At 40.0% G+C, this 27,931-nt stretch overlaps 1 protein-coding gene across 1 annotated transcript; it reads left to right on the top strand.

Annotated features, from left to right (window-relative positions):
- fndc5b (fibronectin type III domain containing 5b) lies at positions 1–26,038 on the top strand. Its single transcript, XM_038725803.1, has 6 exons — positions 1–384; positions 5,126–5,244; positions 6,027–6,225; positions 13,942–14,031; positions 17,286–17,478; positions 18,607–26,038. The coding sequence occupies exons 1-5, from the start codon at positions 309–311 to the stop codon at positions 17,423–17,425; spliced, it is 624 nt and encodes a 207-aa protein (XP_038581731.1). The 5' UTR covers positions 1–308; the 3' UTR covers positions 17,426–17,478; positions 18,607–26,038.
- The last annotated feature ends 1,893 nt before the right edge of the window (positions 26,039–27,931 follow it).

Genomic DNA, 27,931 nt, shown 5'->3' with positions numbered 1-27,931 from the left:
CTCTCCACGCCGCCGCTCCGTCACCAGTCTGCCGGAGTCTGCCGGTGGTCTGAGGGCCGTCGCTGAGACTCCACCAGCAGCGAGACAACGCGGCATCGAGCACCACCCCCTCCCCTCCTCTTAACCCTCCTCATCCTCATCTGGCTGTTTTTGCGCTTCTGCTGCAGCGTTCAAGTTCAGGTGAGCCTCGTCACTGGCACAACAAGTCCTCTGCCCGGGACCGACCGGGATGCTTGCTCCATGCCGTTCAGTGGTATGCTATAAATGGGCCGCGCAGGATGTAAAGCCTCGCTATAAGAAGCAGGAGGATGGCGAAACCAGGCTTGTCTGCGGCGGTGCTGCTGCTCCTGCTGGGCTTCTTGTCGGTGTCCTCCGTTAATGCCGGTGAGTTTTACCACAGGTTGACGGGCGATCATCGCGAGTAAACCGGGGATGATGTACTGGCTGATCAAACCACCACGTTACTGTGTAGTAGGCCTGTTAGTATGTTTGGACCCCAGCTGTCTAATGTGATGCATGTAATGTGCAGCGGATAGCACCTGGCAGGACACGTTGTTATATGTCGGGATCAGCATTTGCATCAACTAGGTTGAAGTAATAAGCTTTGTAATGCCAACCATGGCTGACACAAGTTAGTATCATACTGTATCAACACTTAGGCTATAATATGGTGCTTTTTAATAAAAGTTGTTCTCCCTAGTTTGAAGAATAGGCTAGAAATTTTTATTTTTTTTCCAAGAACAAAAATAATCTTTGCTGTACTCTGCCTATGGTTGAAGAAAGTTCTTAATTTTTAAGGGGAAACACATTTAGAAAATACAATTTTTAAACACCACCAAAGACTAAATAAGTTTTAGAGTTAATACAATTAACTGATTAATTATTTGATACAATTAGTTGATAATGATTTCAAAGAAAAATGGCAAACATTTGCTGATTCCACCTTGAGAAATGTGAGGATTTAATGCATTCCTGACATTTTATAGACAAACTGATTTCTCGATTAATCAAGACAATAATCGAAAAAAAGGATTGTTAGTTGTAACCCTAAAGTGTGTCACCCTGCCTGAAAACTTCCAGCTTCAACATCCATCAATGTCCTGAAGGGTTATGAAACAGTATTAGATTAAACAGGGGTGTGGTATTCATATTCAAAGCTCTCCATACAGCATAAACCTAATCAAAATATATTCTGCATATTGGATATAGGATCTCATCTATCTTTCATGATATTGCATATTTGTAACCTGCAGTGGCTTATATTCAAGAAGACATTCATCTCAAGTGTAAGATCTTGGTTACATTGTGTCCCGATGATAAGCAGAGAAATGACAGCTAGTCCTTTGAAAAGCTGAAATTGTGGTGATAAGATCCGGTGGAATTTATCTCAGCCTCCAGAGATTTGATATTTGGCTTCTTGAGGCTAGAAATGAATGTAGTTTTAAGGGGGAGTTTTGTGATTTTGCAGCCAGCTTTAAGCTCTTTGGCAGCAAACGGCTTAAGAATGGATGGGAGTCCCTCTCTGCTATTGTATTGTTTCTCTGTGTGTGTGTGTCTGTGAGAGAGAGAGGGGGAGAGAGAGAGAGACAGTGCCGGATGATCAACTGTGGGAAAACAGCTAGTCATAGCAGCATATCACACACGTACTTAAATACACCACAATCTACTCAACATAAACAAACACACATTTGAAACCACTGAGAGAGTTTGGCCCCAAACAACTGTTACACTCCAGTTTAACAATGTATTTGAGTGATTGTCTTAGCATTGGACAGACAAGGAGGGAGGCAGAAAGAGACACAGAGAGTACTGTTCTTCCTGTAATATCATTATATGAACAAGTCGGAGGCCGGGTGTTCAAGATTCCCAGAGGTGTGTGAGACAATGTGTCAATCTAATTTGCAAAAAGTGACAGACTACAGTTAATGCTCGTAATCTAGTTTATAAACGGAGAGAAAGAAAGAGGCAATTGGCTCACTCAGAAACACGCACTTAATGAAGTGGAGAAGGTAACACCTGGACATGAGAGCATACAGAAGAGCAACGTATTAAAGCAAGAGTATGTAACTTTTGAAAGACATAAAAGCACATTTTCCTCTTACAAATAACAAGAAGCAGGCGGCGCAGTAGTGCAGTGGTTAGCCTTTCTGTGTGGAGTATGCATGTTCTCCCCGAGTCCGCATGGGTTCTCTCCGGGTTCTCCGGCTTCCTCCCACCATCCAAAGACATGCAGTCTGAGGTTATTTGGTGTCTCCAAAAATTGTCCTTAGATGTGAGTGTGACTGGTTGTTTGTCTATGTGTGACCCTGCGATGGATTGGCGACCTGTCCAGGGTGTACCCCGCCTTTCGCCCAGTGTAAGCTGGGATTGGCTCCAGCCAAGCGGTTGGCGATGGATGGATGAAATAACAAGAAGCATCCAAGCAATAAAATGCACCTTTGCTCAACTCAACACACACTTGTTCTCTAATGACCAGTAGTCTATGGTTACTAATGTTAGCTAATGTTAGCAAACTTTAGATATATATTGCCGTGTTCCTGATGGACTGATGAACTAGCGAGCCGTGCTGAACAGATAATAATAAGAATTAAAGGTTCAGTGCATAAGTTTTAGTGACATCTAGTGGTGAGGGTTGTGAATTGCAATCAGCAGCTCACAGTGCATTCACATGCTCCTCGGGTGGTCCTACTTCCAGAGTTGTGAAGTCGTTCTTCCGACTTCAGTGTGCGTTCATATGCTTTTAAGTCGGAATGTGGAATCAACATGGATGCTACTGCAAAGATTTGTTGGATTAGCATTATCAGAGCATATAAACAACACACAGAGACACCTAGTTCACTCTTCATGGACAAAAATAACTGTTATAATTATATTACAAATTACATGTTTGCAAAGTATATATATGCAATACGTGATTTTGTACGAATCAAAGTTCTGTATACTTCTTTATGTCCAATGTACACTTTATTTCTCTTTTTGCAATAAAGATTTAAGGAGGAAAAAAAAGATTCTGATTATTCTGACACCACATGAATGCACCGCTCCCCCCTCCCTTTCCAAGCGTGCAGGAGAAGCTGACAGAGTGCTAAATAATAAGTGTGGACCTCCATTTGTCCAAATTCCTCTTCTTTTCTCACTTCTAATAAACCAGAACACAACTACTAATAGTAGTACTAGCGTACTTGTTCTTCTTCTTCATACATATTCAACGTAGTGACAAAACATGCTCTGTTGACCAGTTTGTCCGTTTGGGCTACTGTAGAAACATGGCGCCGCAACATGGCGACGTCTGTGTAGGAGGACCCACTGTGTATGTAGATAGAAATGGCTCGTTCTAAGGTCTTTATACACCGCTGAAAACATAGTTATGGATATTATATTGCATTTCTGTCAATAGATCCTCCTCAATATTACACTCTGAACCTTTAAGGTGCAGAAACATTTTGGACTCAACACCATAAATAGAAAGATTGAGATAAAGGTAAGGCACTTAGCTTTATCACATCAAATTTAAAGTCACCTGTTATGCTGTCACTGAAGTGAAGCAGTAGAGGAACTAAATCATAGCTTAGGGTTAAACTGTGCGGGTTGGGACTTAGTGTTAATTCTCTCTAGTGCTTTTTGACCACATGGGGGCAGTGGAAACATGCTGTAAATTCAACACTTAACATAACCTTATGAAGTTGAATGAGAAAATGTTAGCAAACAGTCCTGTTTTGCTGTAAACAGATGCCTGATGTGGCCGAAAAGGACGCTGGAGAGCGGTGATAGCGAACCAACAGTAAAGCTTCAGCCCAGAAAATCAAAACAACAAACAAAAAGATGCAAAAACGCTGCATAGAGCTGAGGGCAATGCGGAGTTGGTGATAATTATCTGTCAGTTTGTCTCTTTGAGTGAGCAGATTCACATACAAGTATTCATGTGATCCATTGTTGAAGAAACAAATTTGATTATAGTTGCTTTAAGACACGGTATACACGGAGGTGAAGTTAATTGGTTGTCTGTGCAATCATCCTATTTCGACCCATAGTTACGTATATTGTTAGGCTGCAACCTCTAGTGGCCATAGTAATTATGACAGGATCAAAGAAGGAGATCCGGTGAGGTTGTATAAAGAGCAACAAAGTCTGCGGAGGGATGAGGTTGGTGTAGATAGGTGGGTCAAACACAGGACACTCACCCAGGAGCCCGCTGTTCTTGTCCCGCGTGAAACCAAAAGTTAACATACGTAAGTAAAGTTACATATGTAACATAACCAAACTGTGGCCGTTAACCACGTGTTTATTATTTTACCATGACAAAGGTCTGGTACGCCTGTCACTGGTACTCTCCACGGTCATATGTGTTGTGTGGGAGTCACTGGCAAATAACCTATTCCTTCATTTAGGTATGAGGACGTGTTGACAATGTCAAGGTCAGACTCTAACGTTGCTTAGACAGATCAGGCTCATGGGAAATACAGCCCTGACTCTGATCATAGACCTTGAGATGGTCTCATCTCACACACACATACTCACTCATTCACGCATGCACAGACGCACAGACTAGAAATCTGGTTTCTGCGGTCCCTTTACAGTCAAGGAAGGAAGAAAGTTGGGCAAGACTGTAATTTAAAATCTATCATACCCAATCTCCTGATCAAAAAACATTTCATTGAATTCTGGGATGGGAGTTTTTTTAGACTAAACATTCAAATCAATTGGCAGCGTGACAGAGAAAATACATTCTCATGAGTCACACTTTAATGAGATGTGCGTGGGAGAAAGAAGAGAGAGAAGAAAGAAGGTAAAAACAGGAAAATGTTTGAGAGAGAAACACAGAGACAAGACAAATGAGAAACAGAGCCTTTTCAAGGGAAACACCAAGAGACCTCTGCCTGGTTAATTAGGCCTGGTATTAATGAAAGCAGAAAGATTAATTTGTTGGAGGAGATGAGAAGATTTTAGGGAAGGCGGGGCGACAGAACAAGAGAAGAATGAGTTCAAAGAGAGAGAGAGTGACAGAGATGGGAAGATGTGTGTTCAGGTCTACACTGTAGCATTGATTGTATGTATTACAATAACATTAATGACCTGTGTGTGCTTTAATTTGTTTCTTGTGGCTATGCTACTGTGTGCGTGTCAGACACCTTGCTGTCAGCTCCACTCAATGTGACCATCAGAGAGATTGAGGTCAACTCCGCTATGGTCACATGGGAAATCTTGGAGGGGGACCCTGTCATCGGATTTGCCATCACACAACAGGTACCTCTATGTGTGTCATGTACTTTGTGTGTGTGTGTGTTCAAACAGTTAGGAAATGCCCTTCTTTAATTGCCCGGTAAATAAAAACTGTACCCCCTAAGGGGACTTTTCTCTTGATCTAGCAGAAACCAATTGACCTGAGCAAGCAATCCTAGCTTGATAATAATGTACATTTTAAGTAGAACGTACATGGCCAGTGAAGCAGAAAAATCCCTGGAGACTTTATTTCAGCTTTTTCCCAACTGTTAACTAAGAGGAACCTGTATGCATTTGCCCCATTTCAGCCTCAACCAGAGCGCAGTTTCTGGAATTATCCGAGCAGGAAAATCTGACTTTGCCACCAGAAATCAACATTTGATAGAACACGCATCCAAGGAATGTTTGCTAACATAGAACCCTAACCTCTCTTAACATTGTCTTGAGGGAGCAGAGTGAAGCTGAATCTGTGGTTTTAGTTAAAGTGATATGGAATTCTGAGTGCAGATATTGTTACTTTGTGCCAATATTATCTTGAAATGTCCCCATTTTCATGTCAAAGAAATTACAATTAGAAAGATGGTTCCCCAGAACTTTTTCTTTGCACGTTGGAAAAACTTCTAACACATTTAGAATCAAATATCAGACTGTGGCCTGATGCATCAGTTTAACCTTGAACCTCTCTGCTGATTTGGTGCCAAAGAAAAGAGATCTTCTGTTCAGGGATCAATAAAGCATCATATTACATGAAGCCTCCTGGCCCTGATTTCTCTAACTCGGCTCTTCTGTTCCTTGCTCATTTGCAGAAGAAGGATGTGCGCATGCTGAGGTTCATCCAGGAAGTGAACACCACCACGCGCTCCTGTGCATTGTGGGATTTGGATGAGGACACAGAGTACATCGTTCACGTTCAGAGTATAAGCATGGGAGGCAGCAGCCCCCCCAGTGATCCGGTTCTCTTTAGAACGCCCAAAGAATCGGAGAAGATGGCGTCTAAAAGCCCAGGTGAGGGACTATAACACAATTTATTCATCTAAGAATGTACCTGGTTTTGTGATTGTTTTTTTACTTACTGGTGCTTAATAAGCAGCTCATTTGTCTGTATTTCTATCTTTACTTTATGCTACTGTAAGCTTTTTCTGACCTGTAAGTGTTGTAAGAGGACCCCATTAATGTGTTCTCTTGGATCCATGAAATCTCAAAAACCCTTGAAAGGATGTATTCCTTGGCAAATCCTCATTCTTTTGTTGAAATTGTCAAAGTCAAAAATGATGTTGAGCCTTACATGAACAGTGTGAGTTTTCACTTCTGCTACAAACACCTACAAATAGGTAGATCATTGAAATTCAAAACATGCAAAAGCACACAGAAACAGAAGCAATCATCCATTAACACAGCAGCACTCAGAGAGAGAGAGAAAACAAACGAACGTTCTTTTCCCCTGCTATTCACTTGCTGACAAACAATAATCTATATGCACAAATTCATACATCGACACACACAGGTGTATGCATACACAGCTGCTTTTAACCAGAGGCAGTAACACAGCAGAGTACTAATGTTTTGTTTGTGCTTTTACCCTTCATAATGAAAAAAGAGAATGGCTATTTGACAATTTGATACAAATAAAATGCAGAAATTGTTGTCATTGTGAGAGTCCCCCCTCCTCCACCCACCATACAATGTATTGTTCTAGTTTTCAAATGTAGAGGCTGCTGTTATCTGGAGCGCCTTGCAGTACTTCCAATTTTATCATGTCCGACCCAGTTACAGCACTGAGAGCAGCTGCTTCCGAGGGATACAGCAAATGCTAAATGCTCATCACCAGCAGTGATAAGAAAGGAAACAGGGCACATTAGGGAGCAATGTATTGCCTTGACACCAAGCCCCCAGGAAGTGTGCCGGGCTTTGAAGCCAATTACAATATTTACCATAGATTTATATATATAATGAAAGAGACTCAAATCTATAACAAATCTCATCCTGTGAAAACACCTGAGCCCCCTTTTTGCAGTACCTCCAAAGATGATTCTCTCCAGAAATGGCTCCTTAAGTATGATTCACAACAGTATTATTATTTTCTACTTTAATTAAATTTAATTATGCACCTGTCAGTTTCTTTGTACTTTATCAAACCTAAAAGAAAAAACAATGTGCAGTTTGTCCCATTGGGTCTGTTTGTCTGGGACTGTCTTGTCCGTCTGATCCATTCTAAAGTTGTAAAATTCACTAATAGCCAAATCGAAATTTATTTTTCTAGTCATAATGAATGTGCATCAGAGCCACTTAACTATGTTACTGAACTTTAATAGGGCTTACATGTGGGCTTCTAGATTGCTAGCACCTTTGACACTGACACGTACATACCAGCTCTGCAGGTCATGCTTTCTGTTTCACAGGGATCCTGACACACGCATGCACGCACGCACGAACGCACGCATTTTAGCAAATAGAACAAGGGGGACGTTTTGCTCTCAAGAAGAGAAGCGGCAAAAGGAGCAAATATTTGTGTAATGACATCCTGGCTCTGGCTAAATCTACATCTGTCACCTGGAGGAGTAACTAGTAGGGATGGGGATTGCTAATTTTTGTTGATATTGATACCCTTGTTGAGACTGCTTAATAATCCGAGCCTTTATCAATACCACTATCGATACTTTACTATTATTTGCCAACGGGCATGAGGTAGGCCTCCACGGTATGAGGAAAATATTAAATGTGCGATAACATTGTTATATATTGAGGTGACATATGACTTGCGATAAATAAACAAATATTGAAGTGTGCATATTAACTGCCTGGTTGTTTTTAAATTGATTACAGGATTAGACTTTAATATTTTAAATGCTGCTAAATGTTGTTTCTAGAGCAGCAACATTAATGTTTACAACAGTAAACTCACTATATATAAACTCAATATCTGACATCACAAGAGTGAGTGACATTTAGAAAGAATAAAAACTCAGACATCAGTCGGTATCAGTCCCTCCTCTTCCTCTTCCTCCTCCACCTCCCCTCTGCTGTTATTCACTGCCTGCAGGTAACGTTAGACTTACCTGGTCGAAGGAAGAGCACCTGGTTTGGCTCAGCCAGAAGTTGACTTTACAACAATGTGCCAAATTTTAAGACTACAGACCAGTCTGTGCTACAGACAGACAGCTTTCTATTTAGCTTGTCTGTAACATTTGGCTAATTGCCAAGCTAACGTTAGCTGTGCTTGTACATAACATACTGGATGATAGACTGGGGACAGAGATGATTAAATTAACCCTTTCTACATGTTTACCCTACAGACAGGTGTATTGATAAAGTATTGTCTTTTTACTCACGAAGGTTTTATTGCATGTAGTTAAAGTAACGAGAGTAGCTGTCGGCAACTCGAGTACTTTGGAGCTAACTCAACTTCACCGTTTCCACCATAATGGAGCGGTGGTCTCTGCTGGGCGGTGTGTGTGTGTGTAGGAGCCGACAGTGAGCAGGCAGGCTGCAGTCTGATGATAAATTTAATGTTAGTATAATACGAATATATCTATGGGTTACACTTTATTTGGCTTATGTCTGCCTACAGATTGTTTATAGTTGGCCTAGTAGGCCTAGATAATAGTATCCTATATAGCTAACACTAGTATACTATTAATTTTATTATTAATTCCACATATTCATTCATTAAATCATTGTGCAAGAGAAATGCTCTAAATGGTGGTTAGTTTCTAATTTGTTAGTGCTAAAGGCTAACTTGTCAATAATCATGACCATTCATACAGAATGAGTTTGCTTTAGCACCACGTCAGCCTTTTGTAATGTCCTGCCCCATCCAGGCTTTGATTGGTCAGTTCACGAAAAGTGGCATTGATGAGCAACTTTATAAACATGCTTGGATAAAAAAAGCACCCGATCTTCTCTCTTTAAATACGTGTTTTTTTTTTCAAAATACTAAACTTATCTCCCAGACCTACCTAAACCTCATTGGACGTCACGCCCCACCTTCACCCCCTTAGTGGATGATTCTCTCTCCATCACAGGATTCCCAAACACACCAGAAAATAAATGATCTGATCTTGCCTTGTGTTTACACCTGGTATTTTGAATGTGTTCTTATTATCCTCATTGAGATCAGGGCCCGTATTTATCAAGCTTCTCAGAATTACTCATAAGAACGCTGCTAAGAACTGACTTAAGAGTAAAAAAATTCTTGGCTCAAAGCTGTGCTTAAAAGTTAGTTAGTTATCAAGCATCATAGTCCCAATTTGAGTGAAGTGTAGGACTAAATCTTAAGTGTCAGTCTCAGTGCTGATTTACGACACTTTGCTGTGCTGCAAACAGGATTTTGCATGACGATGTAGCTAAGGACCAATCACTGAGATTTCCTTCTTTAAGAATATTCTCAGATATATTCACATTGAATGGTGAAATTCCTAAGAGGAGTTCATATTCAACACACGTTTAACAATAAAGAATTTTCGAGATAATACATTATGATATAGGCCTACACATTAATAAATGAAATATGAGCGCCATCAATGCGCCTACTACTCCTGCGAAGCCGGCTATTTGCATGAACTTTGTTTGCTCGATGAAAGTCGATGAAACGCGTGACAATGTGTGGAGACTATTCGGCTTATTGATGGTTGTGAAGGCCAAAATCATCAGCATTGCCGCGTTTGTCCTGTGGCAAATAAACGAAGCGTCATCAACACCTTCAATTTAACTGAAAACGCATTACTGTGTAAAGTCAGTGGTGAGATGACGTCCCTCACCAACTCGCTGACAAAGATTATGCCTGCGCTGTCCGACCCCGTCTTATTAAATGCGCTTCGTCAAATAATTCAGAAACATTCTTCCTGTTCTGAAAGATTTGTGCATGTCTCTGTCTCCACAGTGCCGTCACAAGCCCCTGTGGCAGCTCCTAACCACTTGAGAGACCCCTTGAGTTGTCTTAAATAACTGGGAGAGTAAGAGTGATTCTTAGGTTTGAGAAATGTGAGAACTTGCCTTGATTCTTAAGTTTAAGGAGTAAATTTCATGAATTGTCTGCACTTAAGACTAAAATGGTACTTTGAGAAGCTTGATCTTTGTGAAACGCTGTCTACGACAAATTCTTAATTATTTGTCCCCGCTTGAAAATTCGGCAAATGTTATTATTTTCTTTGTATAAAAGAATATTGTGTCAGTTTGTTTATGGATTCCAGCATGTTAGGCTACTCATTGAGTTTATCTAAGATTCGAACACAATGCGAGTCAGACTACCTCCTGATGTGGTCCTTTCACCTTTCACCGCGAGTGGATATGTTGGTGCCTAATACATTTTTAAAAATGATATTTTTACGACTGACGTGCCAACTTATATTATTCTGTTCACTTCTAGTTCCGTTTATTTAGAAAAACGGTCATAAATGCATGTGTGTGTGTATAGGCTTGTTATTTTACTTATAAATTTGTTTGTTAATTTTGTGTAGTAGGACGGGTGGCTGTCATGCAGCCTTAATCTGTGAATTCCACACAGCTTGTGTGATAATGAAGTTAATTGTAAGGATTAGCATATTGCTTAAGAAATAAGCTGTTTGTTTTGGTGAAAAATATTTGTAGCCTCGGGGAGGGTCAAGATAAAAAAAAAATGAAGTTGTTTACTAATGTATACTGAAAGCTAGTTAGCCTGAATTGCTAACGATTGCAGCTTACAGCAGAACAGACAAACACACTGGTTAACCCATTCCTCCCACTTTCGCTCTTATGTTTTTGGTTTATAAAGGCAAAAAAAGAAGACACAACCCCAAACCTTTTCAATGCAGAGTACACTCTTACTCCGGCCCCATGCTGCACACTGCTTCGGCACAAAGAGTAATCCAAAGTTTGACAGGTATGGCTAACCATGATGCAGGGTAGAAGCAGGCATGTTAACAAGGGTAACGCATGACTTGAACACAACGGGAGCACATGGCAAGTACAACACATGATCAGACGGACACTGAACAGAAACACAGGCAATATACAACAGCAAACAAGCAGAACTAGGAGCACAAACAGGTATAACGCATTAGGGAATCGACCAGACAAACACCAGGAACAGATGATCACCACATTAAAACATGAAGTGGGACAACACCCAGAAACAAGGATCAGAAGAGACAGAATACTCACATACAAAACCGCAAACAGACAGGAACAAACATGAAACCCTTCACAGACTATTATCCAAACAAACCGGGAACATACCAATACCAGACCCAGCCAGCGTCAAACACCTGACACAGACCATTTCAAAATAAAACGTGAAAACAGAGTGAGACACAGACAAAACAGCTAGACACACAGACCCTATCCTGACATACAGTAGTGGACACAGTTTAGCACCTAATTTAGAGACACTTGATGCACAAAACCTTTAGGAATAAGTTAACATATTATAGGAAAAGCAAAAATATCTCGCAAGTGTGGGTGATGTCTTCCGTAGTGTTAAGGAATATAAGACTTTAAGACAGACATAAAAATGTCTTACGTTATTTTGCTGTGAATTTGAGGTGATGTGTGACATGTGACAAGTGTTTAGTGGGACAATTTGTCTTGATGTTGAGGGGCTGACTCGTTTTGTTTGCTCCAACTTTGATCGAAGTTCCCTGTGTGTGTGCCTGTGTGTGTGTGTGTGCCTGTGTGTGTGTGTGTGTGTGTGTGTGTGTGTGTGTGTGTGTGTTTATGGAAACATCCATTAGCTGTCCTAATTAAATCTCCCAGCCATTACTGCTTTCCTCCCCTTCTAAACGGGTATTAATCTGCCTGACACCTATTTAGTATCTGCAGGCACAATTCAACACAACACACAACCTTTCTGTCCATTTAGCTCTCTTTGTCTCAATCTCTGCCTGTAGCTTATATCCAATAATAGCAAAATATGGTAAAAATCCTGAGTGCACTTTTCATAAGTTAGTAAAATCTTTGGTGGCTAGTGTTGAGGTATGTTTTAATGTTGGTTATCACATTTTACAAGGAGCTGCAAAATCTGCAGTCTTGTAAATCAGTCTTTTACGGGAGTAAAACATTACGGACCCTACTCACTGATGGAACTGTTTCAACCTTTAATTTATCTCTGACAGTAGTGCAGCAGCAGCAGCAGCCTGCGTCACATTTACACAGTTACCCACATACTGGGCAGTATGGAAGATGCCACAGTACAACCACAGTGATCTGTTCTCCCCAGTACAGCTGCAGTAGACGGGAGCACATAGGCCTACTTGTGTGAATGACACGCCACACTGATTTGCTAAATTATTTTTATGGAGTTTGGCTTGATGTTTTCTACTTCGAACAAAGAACAGATGCTTTGCTCTACAGATCAAATCATGACAATACTGTATAAACACTTTTGAGCAGGGCAGTAGATCTCATGTGTTGGAGTTTGTTATTAGCCTCATGTTTGACACACAAGTTGACAGTGACCTAGTCATTAGATTCTAACCTGACTGAGCTACTTTGATTATTGTATCTGTCATGTGCAGTAAACTGTCACCTGGTTCTCTTAGTTGTGTTAGTAATTAGTCATTTCAAACTGTATTTCCTTACTGAAACAAGTAATCAAATTGCTGTAAAGAGTACTAAGAAAGTAATCCATAGCTGCCCAAGACTGTTGACATGGCTAGTTATTCAAAGGAAATAAAACCTGTTATTGTTTAACTGGACTATCAAACGCAAGTCAAAACTCATATAATGCAATCATACTGTAATATAGAACTCAGATGAAGACCTCAACTTACAGCTTCATGTCATACCCAACACAAGCTTATCTTATTCAGAGAGCGGTCCATCAGAGGTCTGCCCTTGTAACAGAGACATGTAATCCGTTATTACCAACTTTATAATCGCGTACCTCCAATGTGTCAAGCTTGAGGCCTCAGCTAGACCACAACTAGCCTGACCACAGAAGCACCATCGTCCTCGACTCATCCAGACACTGTAAGATGGGGATGGTGACCACACTCGGGGAAAACTCAAGACTGCGTATAGAGAGCAGAAGTCATGGCGTCACTGATGCTGAGTTAATGTTGTTATGCACAGTTGATCAAAATGTTCCCATCAATTTCTACACTTCTAAATGTAATAACACAATTAAATTAATACCACCTTATAGTATCAGAAAGATACTACAAAATGGTTATTTTATTGGCTGTGGTCATTTCATAAACTGCGTCAGTAAGCTGCTTTAGTAAAATGATGCTGCATGTACTATGTTATAACAAGGCCAACCCCTTCAGCTCATGTGTTCTAGAGACTTCCTCTTTAAAAATACAAGTAAAGACAACTCTAAAGACACCCCCGTCTAGAAGTGGGAGAGGGTTTGACCAAGGGAAATGTGGGGTAGGACTAGGCTTGCTGTTGGCAACAGAGACTGAGAGGTTGTAGTCCAGACAGTGTTCAAACCCTTAACCCTGAGATTGGTGTTACGCTGCCGCTGCCAGACTCCTGTCAGCAAGAGAAATACAGTGAGTGATTGGTTTGGGATCCAGCTCTCTTTGTCTCTGTAGACCTCTGCTCTCACTTAGCTGTAATTACACTGATCAGAGTGGAAGATTTACACCAGGCGGCCTCTCTTCTCTCCTGTCACCCTGTTTTATTCTTTTATCTTTCCCTGCAGAGGTTCAGAGTGCTGGCAATTTCACATCTTCTCTCTGGGACAATGAATCATGTCCTCAGTGGCACGTTGTTGATTTTGTGTGTGTGTTCTCTCTCCAGATGAGGTGATGATGGAGGAGTTTGGTCAGGCTGCCCAGCTGAGGGCTGGAGAACTCATCATCATTGTAGTGGTGCTCATCATGTGGGCAGGTAATATTCCTCTTGAGCAATGTACATTTATCACTGCAGACCTCATAGAAATCCACTTGGGGCAAATAAGCTCACTGACTGAGGTCCTATTATAAGACAAAAAGCTGGTATGGTGTCATCTCTCTGTGGTGACTATTTTGTGCCCTGCAGTGGTTTTGGGATGATGTGATGATGGCCAAAACTTTTTTTCTAGGTTTAGATTCTGTACACTCAGCCAGATATGCTTGTCAACACAAAGCAGAGATGATGTTAATGGGAATTTCATTAGTTATGCAGGTATTACATCATAAACCAAATAAAACTTTTGGCCGGATAACGACACCAGATAAAAAGGGATTACCAAATTTATTACAGGTTACCATGAGGGGGCAAATAATGTCTGTGCCAAAGTTCATGGCAATCAATCCAACTGTTGCTGGAACATTTCACTCAAAACTACAAATGTCAACCTCGTGGTGGCGCTAAAAGGAAAAATCAGGGTAGGTATCATTAAAGTCATTAGGAAAAATCATCAAGGAACCATGAATACCAAATTTTGTTCGTAGATGTTTATATATTTCACAGAATTAGTAAAAACTTGAATTGCTGGTAGGGCTACAGAGTCGACAGGCATCATCCCTCGACAGGCCCTTGTGCATATCTGTTTAACATTTCACTTTTTTTGTGTAGTCTGGAGCAAAATGGTTGACCTATTGCCAAAAACAATATAGAGCCACCTTAGTGCAAATAAATACTGTACCTTCTTAAATCTCTTTAGTTTGCATTGTATTTACATTGATTAAATGCGCTAGCTAGAATAACCTGGGGATGCTCAATTGACGGCTTTCACTTTTACGCCTTAGTGTTAAGGAAAATATTGTGAGCCAGGTTCAAGTGTGACTGTTGAAGATGTACAACAGTGCATCACTATTAACTCAGCTGTGCCAGTCAGTCAACAAGCAGCAGAGAGGAGAGACAGAGTCTGACCTAGAGATTTGGAGAGTCTCTGGCTGTCACCTCTGGCTTACTTTAGCGAAGCAATTGTCCCTATCATGACCAGGGAACCTGTATCATAGTACCCATAAATTATTCCTTCACACTTGGCAGCTGCAGAAACTCTGACTCACACATTCTAATGTGAACAAACTGATATCAGCAAAAAAACATGTCAGCAACTGTACTCTTACTTTGGGGATCATTCAGACAGAAGCTGCTGCTCAGTCAGAGATGGAGAACTCAGCTCTTACATTCACATAAAAGTAAACTTTTTTGGCAATGGATTTTAAAATCATGAAAAGAAACAATCTGTTAACTGGTTTGTTCGTACTGTATTTAGGGATAAATAAATAAGCAGAGTCAATTTCAGGGTGTCCAAGCAAGTGTGGCCAGTTGCAACTACAAGGCTATAAGCCTGCTTCCTATCTATGCCTCCCAGTCATTAGCTCTCTGTTGCAGTTATTCTTTTGTGTATTTCAGCACTGTTTTACAGATGTACACAGCTATAAATAGCCATTCCTAACCTATTTCACCAAGTATAATGAGATACAAATATTATATTATTATTGTTATTTTTTTATTATTACAATTATTATAATTATTATACTGTATATAGCAGTAACAGGAAGAGGCCTGGATCTCTCTTTCCAATGTCGTGACGCAGACAATGAGACAGGGAGATTCAAAGAGAGTTAGAGAGGGAGCAAAACTGAGCAAATGAGTCTCGAGAACAGGAAAAAGGAGGACAGGATGGTGGAAAAACACTGAAAGTGAAGGAGGCGATTGTGTATTTCAGCTTTTAATTGGGCCTGTGGGGCATGCTGGGGGATACCACAGTGAGATATCCCATCTTGCCCTTGGTATTGCAGTGATCAGATGAGCAGAGGCTGACATAAGCAGAACAGCCAAGACAGAAGCCTGTTCGGGCCAGATTCCTCCTGCCTCAACCCTCCTTCTCCGCCCTCATGAATTATTCTCTTTCTCCTTCTTGTGCTTGTTCTCTATCTCTCTCCGCATCTATCTCTCCTCTGCCATGTTTTTAATCTTTTCGACTGAAGGCAGGCTTCACATAGTTATCTTATCATCAAGTTCATATCTCCGCTGACATGTTTCATCGCATTCATGTCTCTGTTTCTGTCAGTTCAGTTTGGTCGACTTTATTGAATGGATGAATAGCGATAAATAACATATCAATAGTACATATCATCACATCCTCCATCTGTTATTGAAAGAAAGGTGTTGCTGTGTATCAGTATTTCAAGGTGTAAACTGAAGGTCTTGAAACCAGTTTTCATAAAGCATTATAGAGGGTTGAATATAGAGATGTAGGCTTAAATTAGGTGAGATGCGATTTTACAATATGTGTTTTAGAATTGGCAAAACAATTTCTACTCAATGTTCCACTTACTCGTTCTGGGGCTGTTGGTCATATCACATGGTCCTCATAAGCAGATGAAGTTTGCTCAGTTGTCATGAAATGGTAGTTATTCAAACTTGCCATTATTGTCATTATTCTCTCATTTAGGATTTCTTGTAAATGTTAAAGGTTGAGAATAAATTTGAAAATATGTGATTAAAACAGGGTTTTAGAGCTAAGAAGTGTCCATGTAACCCTATTATATTATTAATCCTTAAAGGAATAGTTTGACATATTTGGAAATACTGTTGTTTGCTTTCTTGCTTTCTTTCTTAGCTTAGCTTAGCACAAAGACTGGTAACAATAAGCGCCTACCAGCACCTCTAGCTCACTAATTAACACGTCATATCATGTCATTGGCCTGGCATACGTTAGCTGTTTGCCCCCGTCTTTGTGCTAAGATAATCTAGCCGGTTGTTGGCTGTGGTTGTAATTTATTGGCCAGGAGCAGTAAAACAATGAGATATAACATGTCTTGTAAATGTTTAAAGCTGAGATTTAATTTGAGAATACATGATTAATGCAGGCAGGGTAGAGCTAAGAAGCTTCCATGTAACCCTCTCGTACTGTTCCTACTGAATTACTAATCCTTAAAGGAATAGTTTAATACCTTTGGAAATATGCCTAATCAGTTTTTTGCAGATAGTTTGATGAGACGATAGGGACCACTCTCATAACTGTCTGTTAGTTAGCTAAGCTTAGCATAAAGACTGGAAACAGGGGGGTACAGCTAGCCTGGCTCGGTCTGCTGCTGTTCAAATAGCTGATCTTGACCTTTAACCTTACCAAAATATACCAAAGGAAAAGGGAATTTTAACAGCCGTTATTGTTCTAACAGATAATTATCATGTCCGTCTCCCAGGGGTGATCGCCCTGTTTTGTCGTCAGTATGACATCATCAAAGACAACGAGCCCAACAACAACAAGGACAAAGCCAAGAACTCCTCAGAGTGCAGTACTCCAGAGCACCCACAGGGGGGGCTACTGCGCAGCAACGTCTAAGACCAGCCCTGCAAAGCCTTGCGCAATAACCAACTCCTTCAACCTCAGGACAGGTGAGGAACAAAAAATCTTTATTTACTGTCATCAACATAAAAATCTCAGCTTATGTAATAGGCCTACCTCACAGAAAACCAGGTTGTATATTTACTTCTATGTTTTTCTGTTTTTGCTCCATTCTGTAAATTACACTTTAGCAGCAACCTAAATCACCCACACAATCTTATCCTCAAGGGGCCAAGTCTTCATTAGGTTATGTTAGGTTAAACATTATTATATTATACAGTCAGGGGGCAAAAGTACTTTAGTAGTAGGTCAGAAGACTGTAGATTACGTATTGTTTGTAAATTCTTGTTGACGTAATAATAAACTGCCCTTTCAGAGTTGGATCTGTTTCTTTGTGTTTCATTTCGCATATTAATATAACATGCGTGACCGCGCTGCAGGTCAGCAAAAATGGACATAATGTTGTTCAAGTCAGCTGCTAGCCAAAAAGCTAAAGGAAGAATGGAGAACGATGGAGAGAGGTGTTCTTTTCACGGCTGTAAGTCCTGCCATTAAACCTGGCTGTGTCACACCCAGAGATGCAAAGAACATTCTCTTCCGGTTTTTTTTGTATTGAAGCATCTGCTAAAGCAGCACAGTAATGTTAAACTGAAGCATCCACGCAGGAGAGAGTGGCAATAATCAATGTTATGTGTTTTGTAAAAGCACTGAATACTTCTCTTATAAATGCATGTGCAAAACAGTAACTTTAGTTCTGAAGTCGAGACACTTGCTTGATTTTTTTAATCTCAGACAGTATCGTTAAAAAACATTATATGCTTCGTAAAAATCTTACTCCTTGATGCTGTTATGAATATGCGATTAGTTCAAATGTTGGGAGGGGCCTGCTTTGCTTTTTATTATTTTTAAATAGCCTATATCCATAGCCTATACGATACAGCATCCTCTGGTCTGAGAGGCAGCAGCGTTTTCAGTTCGGCTGGTTGTTGACTCCTCAGGTTAATTATTGTTCCAGTAAAGTGGATTCATTCAGAAGTTTTGCAAATAACACAAAACAAACACTATGATAGATTTTTGACCTAGAAAGCACTTTTTGCTTCGAATCCTTACAAAATGTTATCTGAACTTTTAATTTTATCATTGTATCTCACCAAGTACAGTAAATTTGTTTCTTCCAGACCCTGAGACCAACAGAAAGCCATTCTCAGACACCATCGTTCTGAAGAACCGATAAACCATTAGAGGAACTCTTCAAAAACAATGGACACCAATCTGAACTTGCAAAATCAAAGGCTGCAAATGGTCAAACAGGAAACAGAAGAGGACAAAACTACATTCACCTTTGTTGTGACCACAACTTCAGTGTAGCCTACTTTGAGTGGACAGCCAGTATAGACACAAGACATAAAATGGCTGTCAATCAAAGCACCGGAGGGAACGTACAATCTTCCTCACAAGAACTGCTTTATTCATAAGTAGGCCTACTGGTTACTCCTAATTGGTGGCATTGAATCCCAAGAACGGATGATCAAACATGAATGTCATGAATGTGTTTTTTTTTTCTTTTACTTCTTTTGTTATCACTGGTCAGAAATGTAGGTTGCCACGCAAGAATAGCTGGTCCAGGTATCAGTCAGCACACAACTAAACAAGCTATGCTCTGTTTTAAACCAAGGACTTTCTCTTTTTCTATCTCTCCGTCCACATTCCCTCCTTTCTGTCTTTGTTACAGCCCTTTGTGTAGCAGCTCATCTGTATCCCTTTCTTTCAGTGTCAGTGTCTCTCTAATAATAACATTGCCGTTTGGTGCTCCTCCTATTGTGATTGTTTGAGCCCTCACAATCCCAATCTTTATTACGGTATTGTTTTGTTATTGGGTCAGAAGTATTGCACATTGAGTCTTGTCTCCTGGCTTTCTCTCTCTGCGTCATCAGTTAAGTGATGCATCTGTTTTTGTCTCTCCTCTCTGAACTGGAACCTTAATGCCCTTGTCAGTTCAGGGATAAAATCTGACAAATTTGTTTTACAGCGCCCCATATTTTCCTTATATGAGTTGAATGACGCTGTCTGAGCCATGATTCAGACAAAGTTCAAGGATTGACCAGGCAATGTGTCATCACAGCGGTGTCACATTCCAAATCAAAATCTGGCAACGACTTCCAAGTTTTAAATCCAGAAGTTTACTTCTATGTCAAACTTTTAAAAGACTTGCATGGCTGGAAAATGACTGATTTGGGTTCAAATTGAGATTGATTGTTGATATTCAGCACCATATGGTGCCTGTGGTCTGCAACAGGGTGTGCAGGGAATAAGCATTGAGATATGTAGGGTATCATTCCTACTGTATACACTGGTCAAAGTCTGGTTGGGTTTCCACTCTGGTTTGGCTGAATACCAGCAGGGATGGCAGGCAGTAGAAGCACAGAGATGATTGGTTACGTGGCTGAACCCTGTTTTGAAATTCTTTGTAAGACTACATTCATCATAAGCGATCTAAGGCTGTAATGGGAAAGAGAAAAAATATGTAAAGTCCAGGTGTAAATTCATCACAAATGCAATGCAGATTTGGTTGCCCAGCTGCCAGCACACAGTACAACTTTCATGGACTGGCAGTACAATTAAAATTTACCTGAATATGTAATCTGTATGCTGATGATGAGATTATCTTTTTCTTTTAAGAATACTGTCATAAAAATAATCCGGGTACATTGCCCGGCAGTGTATACAACTGAAACCTTAAACATGTCTCTCATGCAGGATGCCAGTCTAAACAATGAAAGGTTTTGTTGTTTTACTTTCATCCCATTAAAGGGTTAACTGTTGGCAGGCTGATCCACATTTACAGTAGGATGCTTGCCACTATGTGGGACAGTCATTGGGAGAGCATCAGAGTTAGCTAGTATCCTTACTTCTTTAACTGTTGCTGAAATAAGTAATCACATATCAATTAGTTTGACAGAAAATTAATTGATCAAAATTTTGAAAAAATTCCAAACATTTCCTGGTTACAGCTTCAGAAGTTTGGTAATTTACATACAGTATCCTTCATCGTACAGTACCATACCATAAATACATTTGTGTTTATTCACACCGGGATCTGATAACTGATTGCATAGAAGAAGTAATCAATTTAAGGTCAATATTCTATATTTTCCTTCTTGTCCAACAATCTAATGAAAAAAACAAAATAAAAAATGATGAAGTGTTACATGTCTAGCCAAAGCCTGATATGTATCTTATTCCCCTGTGCCATAGAGCTCCATTGTTGTCCAAAAACAATGAACCACATTGTTTAACAATGAGCAGGGGCACTGTAGTTTATAGGAGTCAATCCCACAGCTACTTCCTGCTGTAGAAACTCACTAGTGTGCCACATGTGCATTAATCTACAGCTGAAAATAGTCCAACTAATGCACAATTTAAGTAACATTTGCAGTACCCCAAATCTTTTACTGAGCTTTTCAAAAATGTAGCCTGATATTTGTGAGTTGTTTTAAAAGATTGACTTCTTCAGCAAGAACAAATTGGCTTAGGCTTGGGAAGTTGGAAAGTATTGAGAGACATACTAACATATGGTTTTGTTCTTTTCATGGGATTTGTTGAAAAATTAAAATATAGAATATAGAATAATGGCAGCCTAATCCTTAAAAGCAAAAACAATTAGTAATCAACTAGGAAAATTTTAATTATTTGCACTCCTAGTTATTAAGCACTCTAAAATGTCCCATTAAATCATAGCATACGTATTCTTTGTCCTTCCCACTTATTTAGCTACTACTTCATCAAAGGTTTTATGTGAAGGAGCATCATGCAATCAGAATACTCCAGCTAAGGATAAAGTGTCATCATCTTCTTTGGGGCTTCCTGTTCAATTATTATGTGCTAGCCATATAATTGCAAATACAATGGACCCCCACCCCCTGAATGCTGACGCTCACCAGTTCACTGATATGTCAGACGGAAAAATGTTGTGAAGCTGAACGCAGCAGACTTGCAGGCATATTAGAGATAATGAGTGAATATCTGAATGCCCCCCCCCCACACACACACACACACATGCTGAATTTAAATACTGTCATGTGCTGCTCTCAATCATCACTTCTACCAGCACACTGAACCATCTCCCTGACATTCATTTTTCACTCTCTCCCTCCGCCACCAGCCTCCCTCGTTCCCTCTGTATCTCCAGCCATCCCCATCTGCCCTCATTACCCAATTTATGGTTTCCCCTCACTTTCTATCCCTCTGTCACGATGCTTTCTTTCTTATATATCATTCCATCCTTCCTAATTTCTCCCCTTCAGCAGTCTGTCCTCACTTCACTTTCCTCTCCCCTGTTTCTCATTATATCCACTCTCAGACCCCCGTGACCTGCCTTCTCCCTCTTGTGTGTCTTATTTGGCCCAGGCCCACTGCCTATCCTTCGCTTCTCTGCTCATTTATCACCTTTTTGTCTCAAACTGGCCTGGATGGACACTTCACCTGGTAAACACGTAAGGCAAAACACACTAGAGCAAGGAGGAGAATGAAAGAATCAATAAAATAGGAGAGCTGACAGCTAAGCTAGAGATAAGAATGGTAAGCACTTTTTACACTATTAACACATACACATACCTAAAGGAGTTTTTTGTTTTGATATCTAATAATACTATATACACTGTTGTACAAGAACAATGCTGTATTTAAATTTTTTTTGTCTTCTACGTGTATCATCAATTGGTGAACAAGCAGACTTTTGGCCTGGAACATGTAGCTTTAGCCTCGTTTACCATGATAACATGCAGGGAGTCATCATGTGCATTTTAAAACAAGGCATCTGTAGACACTAAAAAGCCACCCAGAGACATTTTCAACTAACCAATGGATCTAATGTTAGCTTAATCTGCTAGCTAGCCATAGCTGATAAAAATCTGGCAAAGTGGTTAAAAGTGAGGTTAACGATTAACTCAACACCATTTGAAAATCTTGTCCTTGCTGGCCTCCAGTGATTTACCTTCTCACATTGTTGCAGTTTTGTACAGGTCAGGACATAGTGACAACACCTGTCACCACTGGGTGTGGTACAAAGTACATTTCAGACCCTGTTCAACCCCAACTCCACGGTGAGAGTCTTGCCAAGGACCTGTGCCTCTTGCTTTGCCCAGTCTTCTTAAAGACTAAAGACGAACAGTGATTGACACTGCATTTGAGAATTATCTGGCTTTGATTGACCAGATTTTTTTCTTTTCCGTCAGGATATAGTGACAGTTTTAGCAAATATGACAAAATGTTTTCCCAGAATTCCCTACTGCTGCTTTAAATGTAGGATGAAGGTGAAAATAATTAACAGTTTAACACACAATCTCTCAAACTAGAATGGGTGTAAAACAAATGCATCTTGAGAGCAAAGAATGACTGTGTAGAATGAATAAGTGACTCAAGTGGTGGTCTATTAACTCAAGCTGGTTGTAGTGAGAAACCATCTGACAGTGACTGCATGCAAACAAAGGGGAGGAGACTAAAACAGCAGATTTGGTGATCTTTGAAGCATATGATACTTGAAGCGATGACAGAAGTGGAGCATCATGGCAGTCCTGTAGAACACAGCAGCATTAAAGAACAGGCGCGTCTGACAAAGCAGAAAGTGGAGATTTGAATGTCAAGCTTTTTCCAAAGGGAGCGTAGGTGGTAGTGTCTGAGGGAGCCTGTTAGAAGCTGGTAAAAAAATGGTAGTTGTTGCTCCGTCTGCGCAGATGGAAGTGGAGGCAGGGGAAGACACAGGAGATGGTGATGTACAGGAGATGTATATGGTGAGTGTGCCACCAGCTTTTTGTCCCAGGATCTACTTTTCAAGGAACTAAAAGGTTCCTTCAGCCCATTGTTGTGTGCTTTTCCACCGCGGTCTAAAGACCTGCGAAGATTAGGCAAATTAATCAGCTGACATATAGCCTGTGCCATAAAAAGCGATGGACAGGCATCATTATTTAGCAACCACGATCCATGACCAAAATGTATATGTGAACATCAGATTTGATAGGAATATAATGAAAAACTATAGGCTATGCTTGACTACTAAAAATAGCTTTTTTATTTGTGAGCATAATGAAGAGACACGATTTGAGTTCGTTGCAAATTTAAAAACAAACTCGATAAAGAGATCAAGTTCTTAAAAGAACTCCGGCACAGGGAAAGAAACACTAAAATAAAATCACAGCAGATCAGCTCACAGCACTCACGTCTGTGTCTGCCTGAGCGTCGGAGGAATGTAATTTTAACGCGTTTATTACCTGTTGTAATTAGCTGGTGCGTTTGTTTTGGAGAAGAAGAGACGTACTTCGGCTCCATGTAAAAACTTCCTGAAAACTTAAACGACTCCAGACTTGGTATTTAGCGTAACTCCATGAGCTGTTAGCTGTAAACACATCGCTGCACGATGGCTGCTATTTCCGAGAAATAGATTTAATGCCAACTACGATCTCAGGCGGACATCGACGAGACTTGTGTGTGCTATTTGACTGTTTGTGATTTATTGGTTTGCAAACAATGGTGGAAAAGAGAGGAGTTGTACCGGTAGTACCGGAAAGTCCTACCCCCTGAGCAGGGACTTTTTTTGGGGGTGAAATAAAGACCCTAAAACTAAATTTAAAACCTGGTCACTGTGGTGGAAATGCAGTTGGTTCCTCCAAAGGTTCCTATTTCCGTGTTGTAGTTCTTGTAGTGGAAACACAGCTTAAGAGGTGAGGTAACCTGTGCCCTTTTGCAGTTTAACAGGTAACAAGCATATTATGTAAAAGGTCAGACGGTTCCTTCTAACTTTTGACGTTACGCTCTCTGCAGTTAGCTGCAGCATGCTCTCTTGCCTTCAGAAATCAGAATGACTTTGTTCTCTCTTATGTGATTGATCAAAGGAAACAAACGCTATTGACGTTGTTCTTGCCATCATCTTAAAACACACATTACAAAGTTTATTTTTTAAATTTATCATTAAACCGGTTGCATATGGGGTTAACATTATCTGGATCACTGAACATTAACTTGATAAAGTGGGTGATAAAAATGAATGTGCTTAGTAACTGTAATATGACTGAAGCTGAAGTGGTAATTTTCCTGTATCTGTCTTATCCAAGCACACATACTCACTTAAACACTCACTCATGCATCAAGTCTATTCTCCGGCTGGCTGCGGTCCAAACTGACATATTGAGGGGAAGCAGCAGAAGGCAGGTCTGGCCCAGACAGCTCTGTCTCTGTCTATCAGACGCTGCAGGAGACGACTCAACAGCTGCTCAAGGTGAACTTCCAATGAGGCATGTGCGAATATGGAGCCTGAGGCCGGGAGTGAGACCTAAAGACAGAGAGAGAGAGAGGCAGATGGGACGATGAGTCAGAGAGTCAGAGGGAATAGCATTGGGAGTGACAGACACTGAGGGAGATAAAGGATCATTACACCCAGGCTACGTCCACACTACTACGTTTTTGCTTTAAAACGGAGACCTTTTGCTACGTCCCAGCCTGTTTCCCACCGCCACAGACACTTTGGACTCTTGGACTTACTTTCAGTAACAGTTCCACCTCATTGTCGGTCCATGCAAAATAAATATCCATTCTAAAATGCTGGTGTGGACAGAGATTGTAGGCGTTTTAAAACTCCATTTTTAAACAAAAAAGCAGTAGTGTGTATGTGTCCCCAGTGGGGTTTGAAGTGTTAAAGCTCCAAGTTTAGTCCAGTATGATGAGGTTTTTGAATGTTAACAGGGGTGTTTAGTGTGTTGTGGAACAATCAGTGTGATTCCAAATGTAAACGTGAAAAAATATGAAAGTAATGTTGGCAGAAATGTATTTATAAAACCACAACTAGTTAAAGTAAAATTTGCATATACGTGTCCCAATGGCCAAAAATGATATAATCAATCACTGCCTTACTTTGTGCCCATGCAGGTTCTGGAAGCAAATTATTTTTTTTATATATTTGCTGCAGGCAGCTTTACCATAATTTATAGGTTTTAGTGACCTGACATCCCTAGATTTGTTTGTGCTTGCTTGACTTTACATTCTTTCAAAGGTAATATTATTTTGTTTGTTTGGATGTTTTAGGCCCTCATTACTTATGAAACTATGACTGAAGAAATTTTAACATAATAAATAATCCAGTAGTGCAATTTGTCCCATTGCGACACCCTAAGCCTCCCTAACCCCAGCCTCAAACCAAAGTCCTGCTTAATTAATTATCATGTGCCAACGGAAGACTATAAAAATGGTTAACGTAATCCCTATTTAAACTGGTTTGCCTGTACTGTAGATGACTGGATTGTTGAGAGCCTTGAATAATCACCCTAAGGTCCTACACATAGAAAAGAATAGGGCCGTTTACTTATGGCAAATATTTGTACTTTGTGTCGAAGCAAATAACCAAGAAGCATGGATCTACAGCAGAATAATGGAGTCAGTGTTTTATGTACAATCATGGTGTCTGTGTTTGAACCGTTTTGATGTTCATGGGATAAAACCTGTTCATGAGGGCTAGCATGACTCTGCTATTGTTCACACCCATGGTATATATACTATTTCTATGAAAATATAAATGTCTAATTATGTATTAACACAGGAAAGAATTAAAATATTTTCAATGCACCATTTATGTGTCTTGGTCAGTTAAAGAAATGTCATTCGTTCTTGTCATGATGGGAAAAGCCATGAAACTGCATGTACTGAGACACTGAAACTCTACCACGGATACGTACTATATGATAATGAAATGATTGAAATGATTGATGCTAATGCTTAAATGATTAGTCGATTGATAGATCAGTTGACCAACAGAAAATTAACCAATAGAACAATTTTTGTATTTTTTCTTGTTTTTACTTTATTCTAAATTGAATGTTAGTTAAGAAAATAATCCCACCACAAGGCTCATTTAGTAGCTATTTTATTTTAGTAGCTGGAGTTCAGTAATAGCGTATGATCTTCAGCAGTTTTTGCTTACATCTGATGTATGAAAGGTACTATACAAATAGCCTATTATCTTCATTTGTGGTTAGAGTTTGCCAGAAGACATGGAGTTGTAGACAATTTTCATTTATTAAAAAATATTTATTTATGTTGTTTCATAATTCATTCATAACAGAAGTTATCTCATTACACTTTTCATGTTGAGCAGGTCTAGACAGTACTCTTCAAGGTACAAATCAAGGACTTGGTTGAAGAGACTTGAAGACGTTTCGTTCCTCATCCAAGAGACTTCTTCTGTTCTGACTGACTGGTAGGGAAACAGCTATTTAACCTCTGTGGAGTCGTTGTCCAAGATGATCGATACCGCTGGTTCCTTAGTAATATTATGTACAGAGACCCAACAATTCCCACCACCAATAAGCACTTAGTGACAGTGGTTATGTACTTGTCACCAAGTGGGTGGCCATTAGCCTCGGCCGGTGGAGAGAGCAGCAGGAAAGAAAACAGTAGCAATGTAATTTCCACATAGAGATGTAAAATAATATGTAGTTGTAATAATACAAATATTAATAAAAATAATAATAGAAATAATGAAAGCAATAATGATAATAATAGGACTAACAAGCACTTTAAGTAAATAAAAGATGAGGTTCAATCTTCACCTTCAAATATCAATAATAAAGGTAATATAGCGTTACACATTTCTACCAGACAGAGCCACATTTGTAATTTGGCTTATTTATTTATTTATTTATTTATTTATTTATTTATATCACTTAGCACAAAAAGGGTCCTGGGCCCACTTTGCATAGTTTTCAGCCTGGTTCTGTGGGTTTTGGATAAACTGTGATGGGAATTTGTTTTACATTAACTCCGAACAATAAATCATAGAAATTTATGATTAATCAATCATGAAAATAACACTTTATGGAATCCAGTCAAACATCAAAATATCCCACTTTAGTCCAGATCAATCACCTCCAGTCGCATCTGGTTCAAGGCGAAAAGCTCTTTAGTTAAAATGGTTTAGTGAAAAACCAATATCAGACAGTTTCCCATTAAAAATGTAATCAGACTCCATCATGTCCATCAAATAGGAGGCAGGTGACATGTCATGCTGGCTTACATCTGATCTTAATGAAAGACCGCTATCGGTCCAATATATCAGATGTTGCTATGCTAATGGATGGTGTCAGTGGCCAAAGTAGGCCTCCAGTTTATGGGTTGTGACAAGGTCAGGTTGTGATGGTTGTGGTCCAGGCCTTCAAACTCAAGGCTGGTTTATGAGGCTGGACCATCAGCCGCCATGCATAACAACCCCTAACAGACACACAAATGCACTTATCTCACCCATTCTGGGCATTCAGTGGAACCAAAAACATAAATTATACTGGGGATCCAGCAAGTGTTCAAGTGTTTCTCACACTTAGGCCCACATACAGTACACACACAAGCTAATGATGTTGTGCCAAATAAAATGGTGATATTTGCTTTATAATAAATGGTGTAAACAGTAGTGGTAGATGATGAATCAGTAGATTGTCAGAGGAGGCTCATGGAGGCTAATGATGC

The sequence above is a fragment of the Micropterus salmoides genome, unplaced genomic scaffold (assembly GCF_014851395.1).
Source record: "Micropterus salmoides isolate LMB-PRFRI ecotype aquatic unplaced genomic scaffold, ASM1485139v1 Ms_hic_scaffold_17, whole genome shotgun sequence".
NCBI classification, from domain to species: Eukaryota; Metazoa; Chordata; class Actinopteri; order Centrarchiformes; family Centrarchidae; genus Micropterus; species Micropterus salmoides.
The sequence above is the reverse complement of the archived record's forward strand: the minus strand, read 5'-3'. Positions and strand labels throughout refer to the sequence as shown.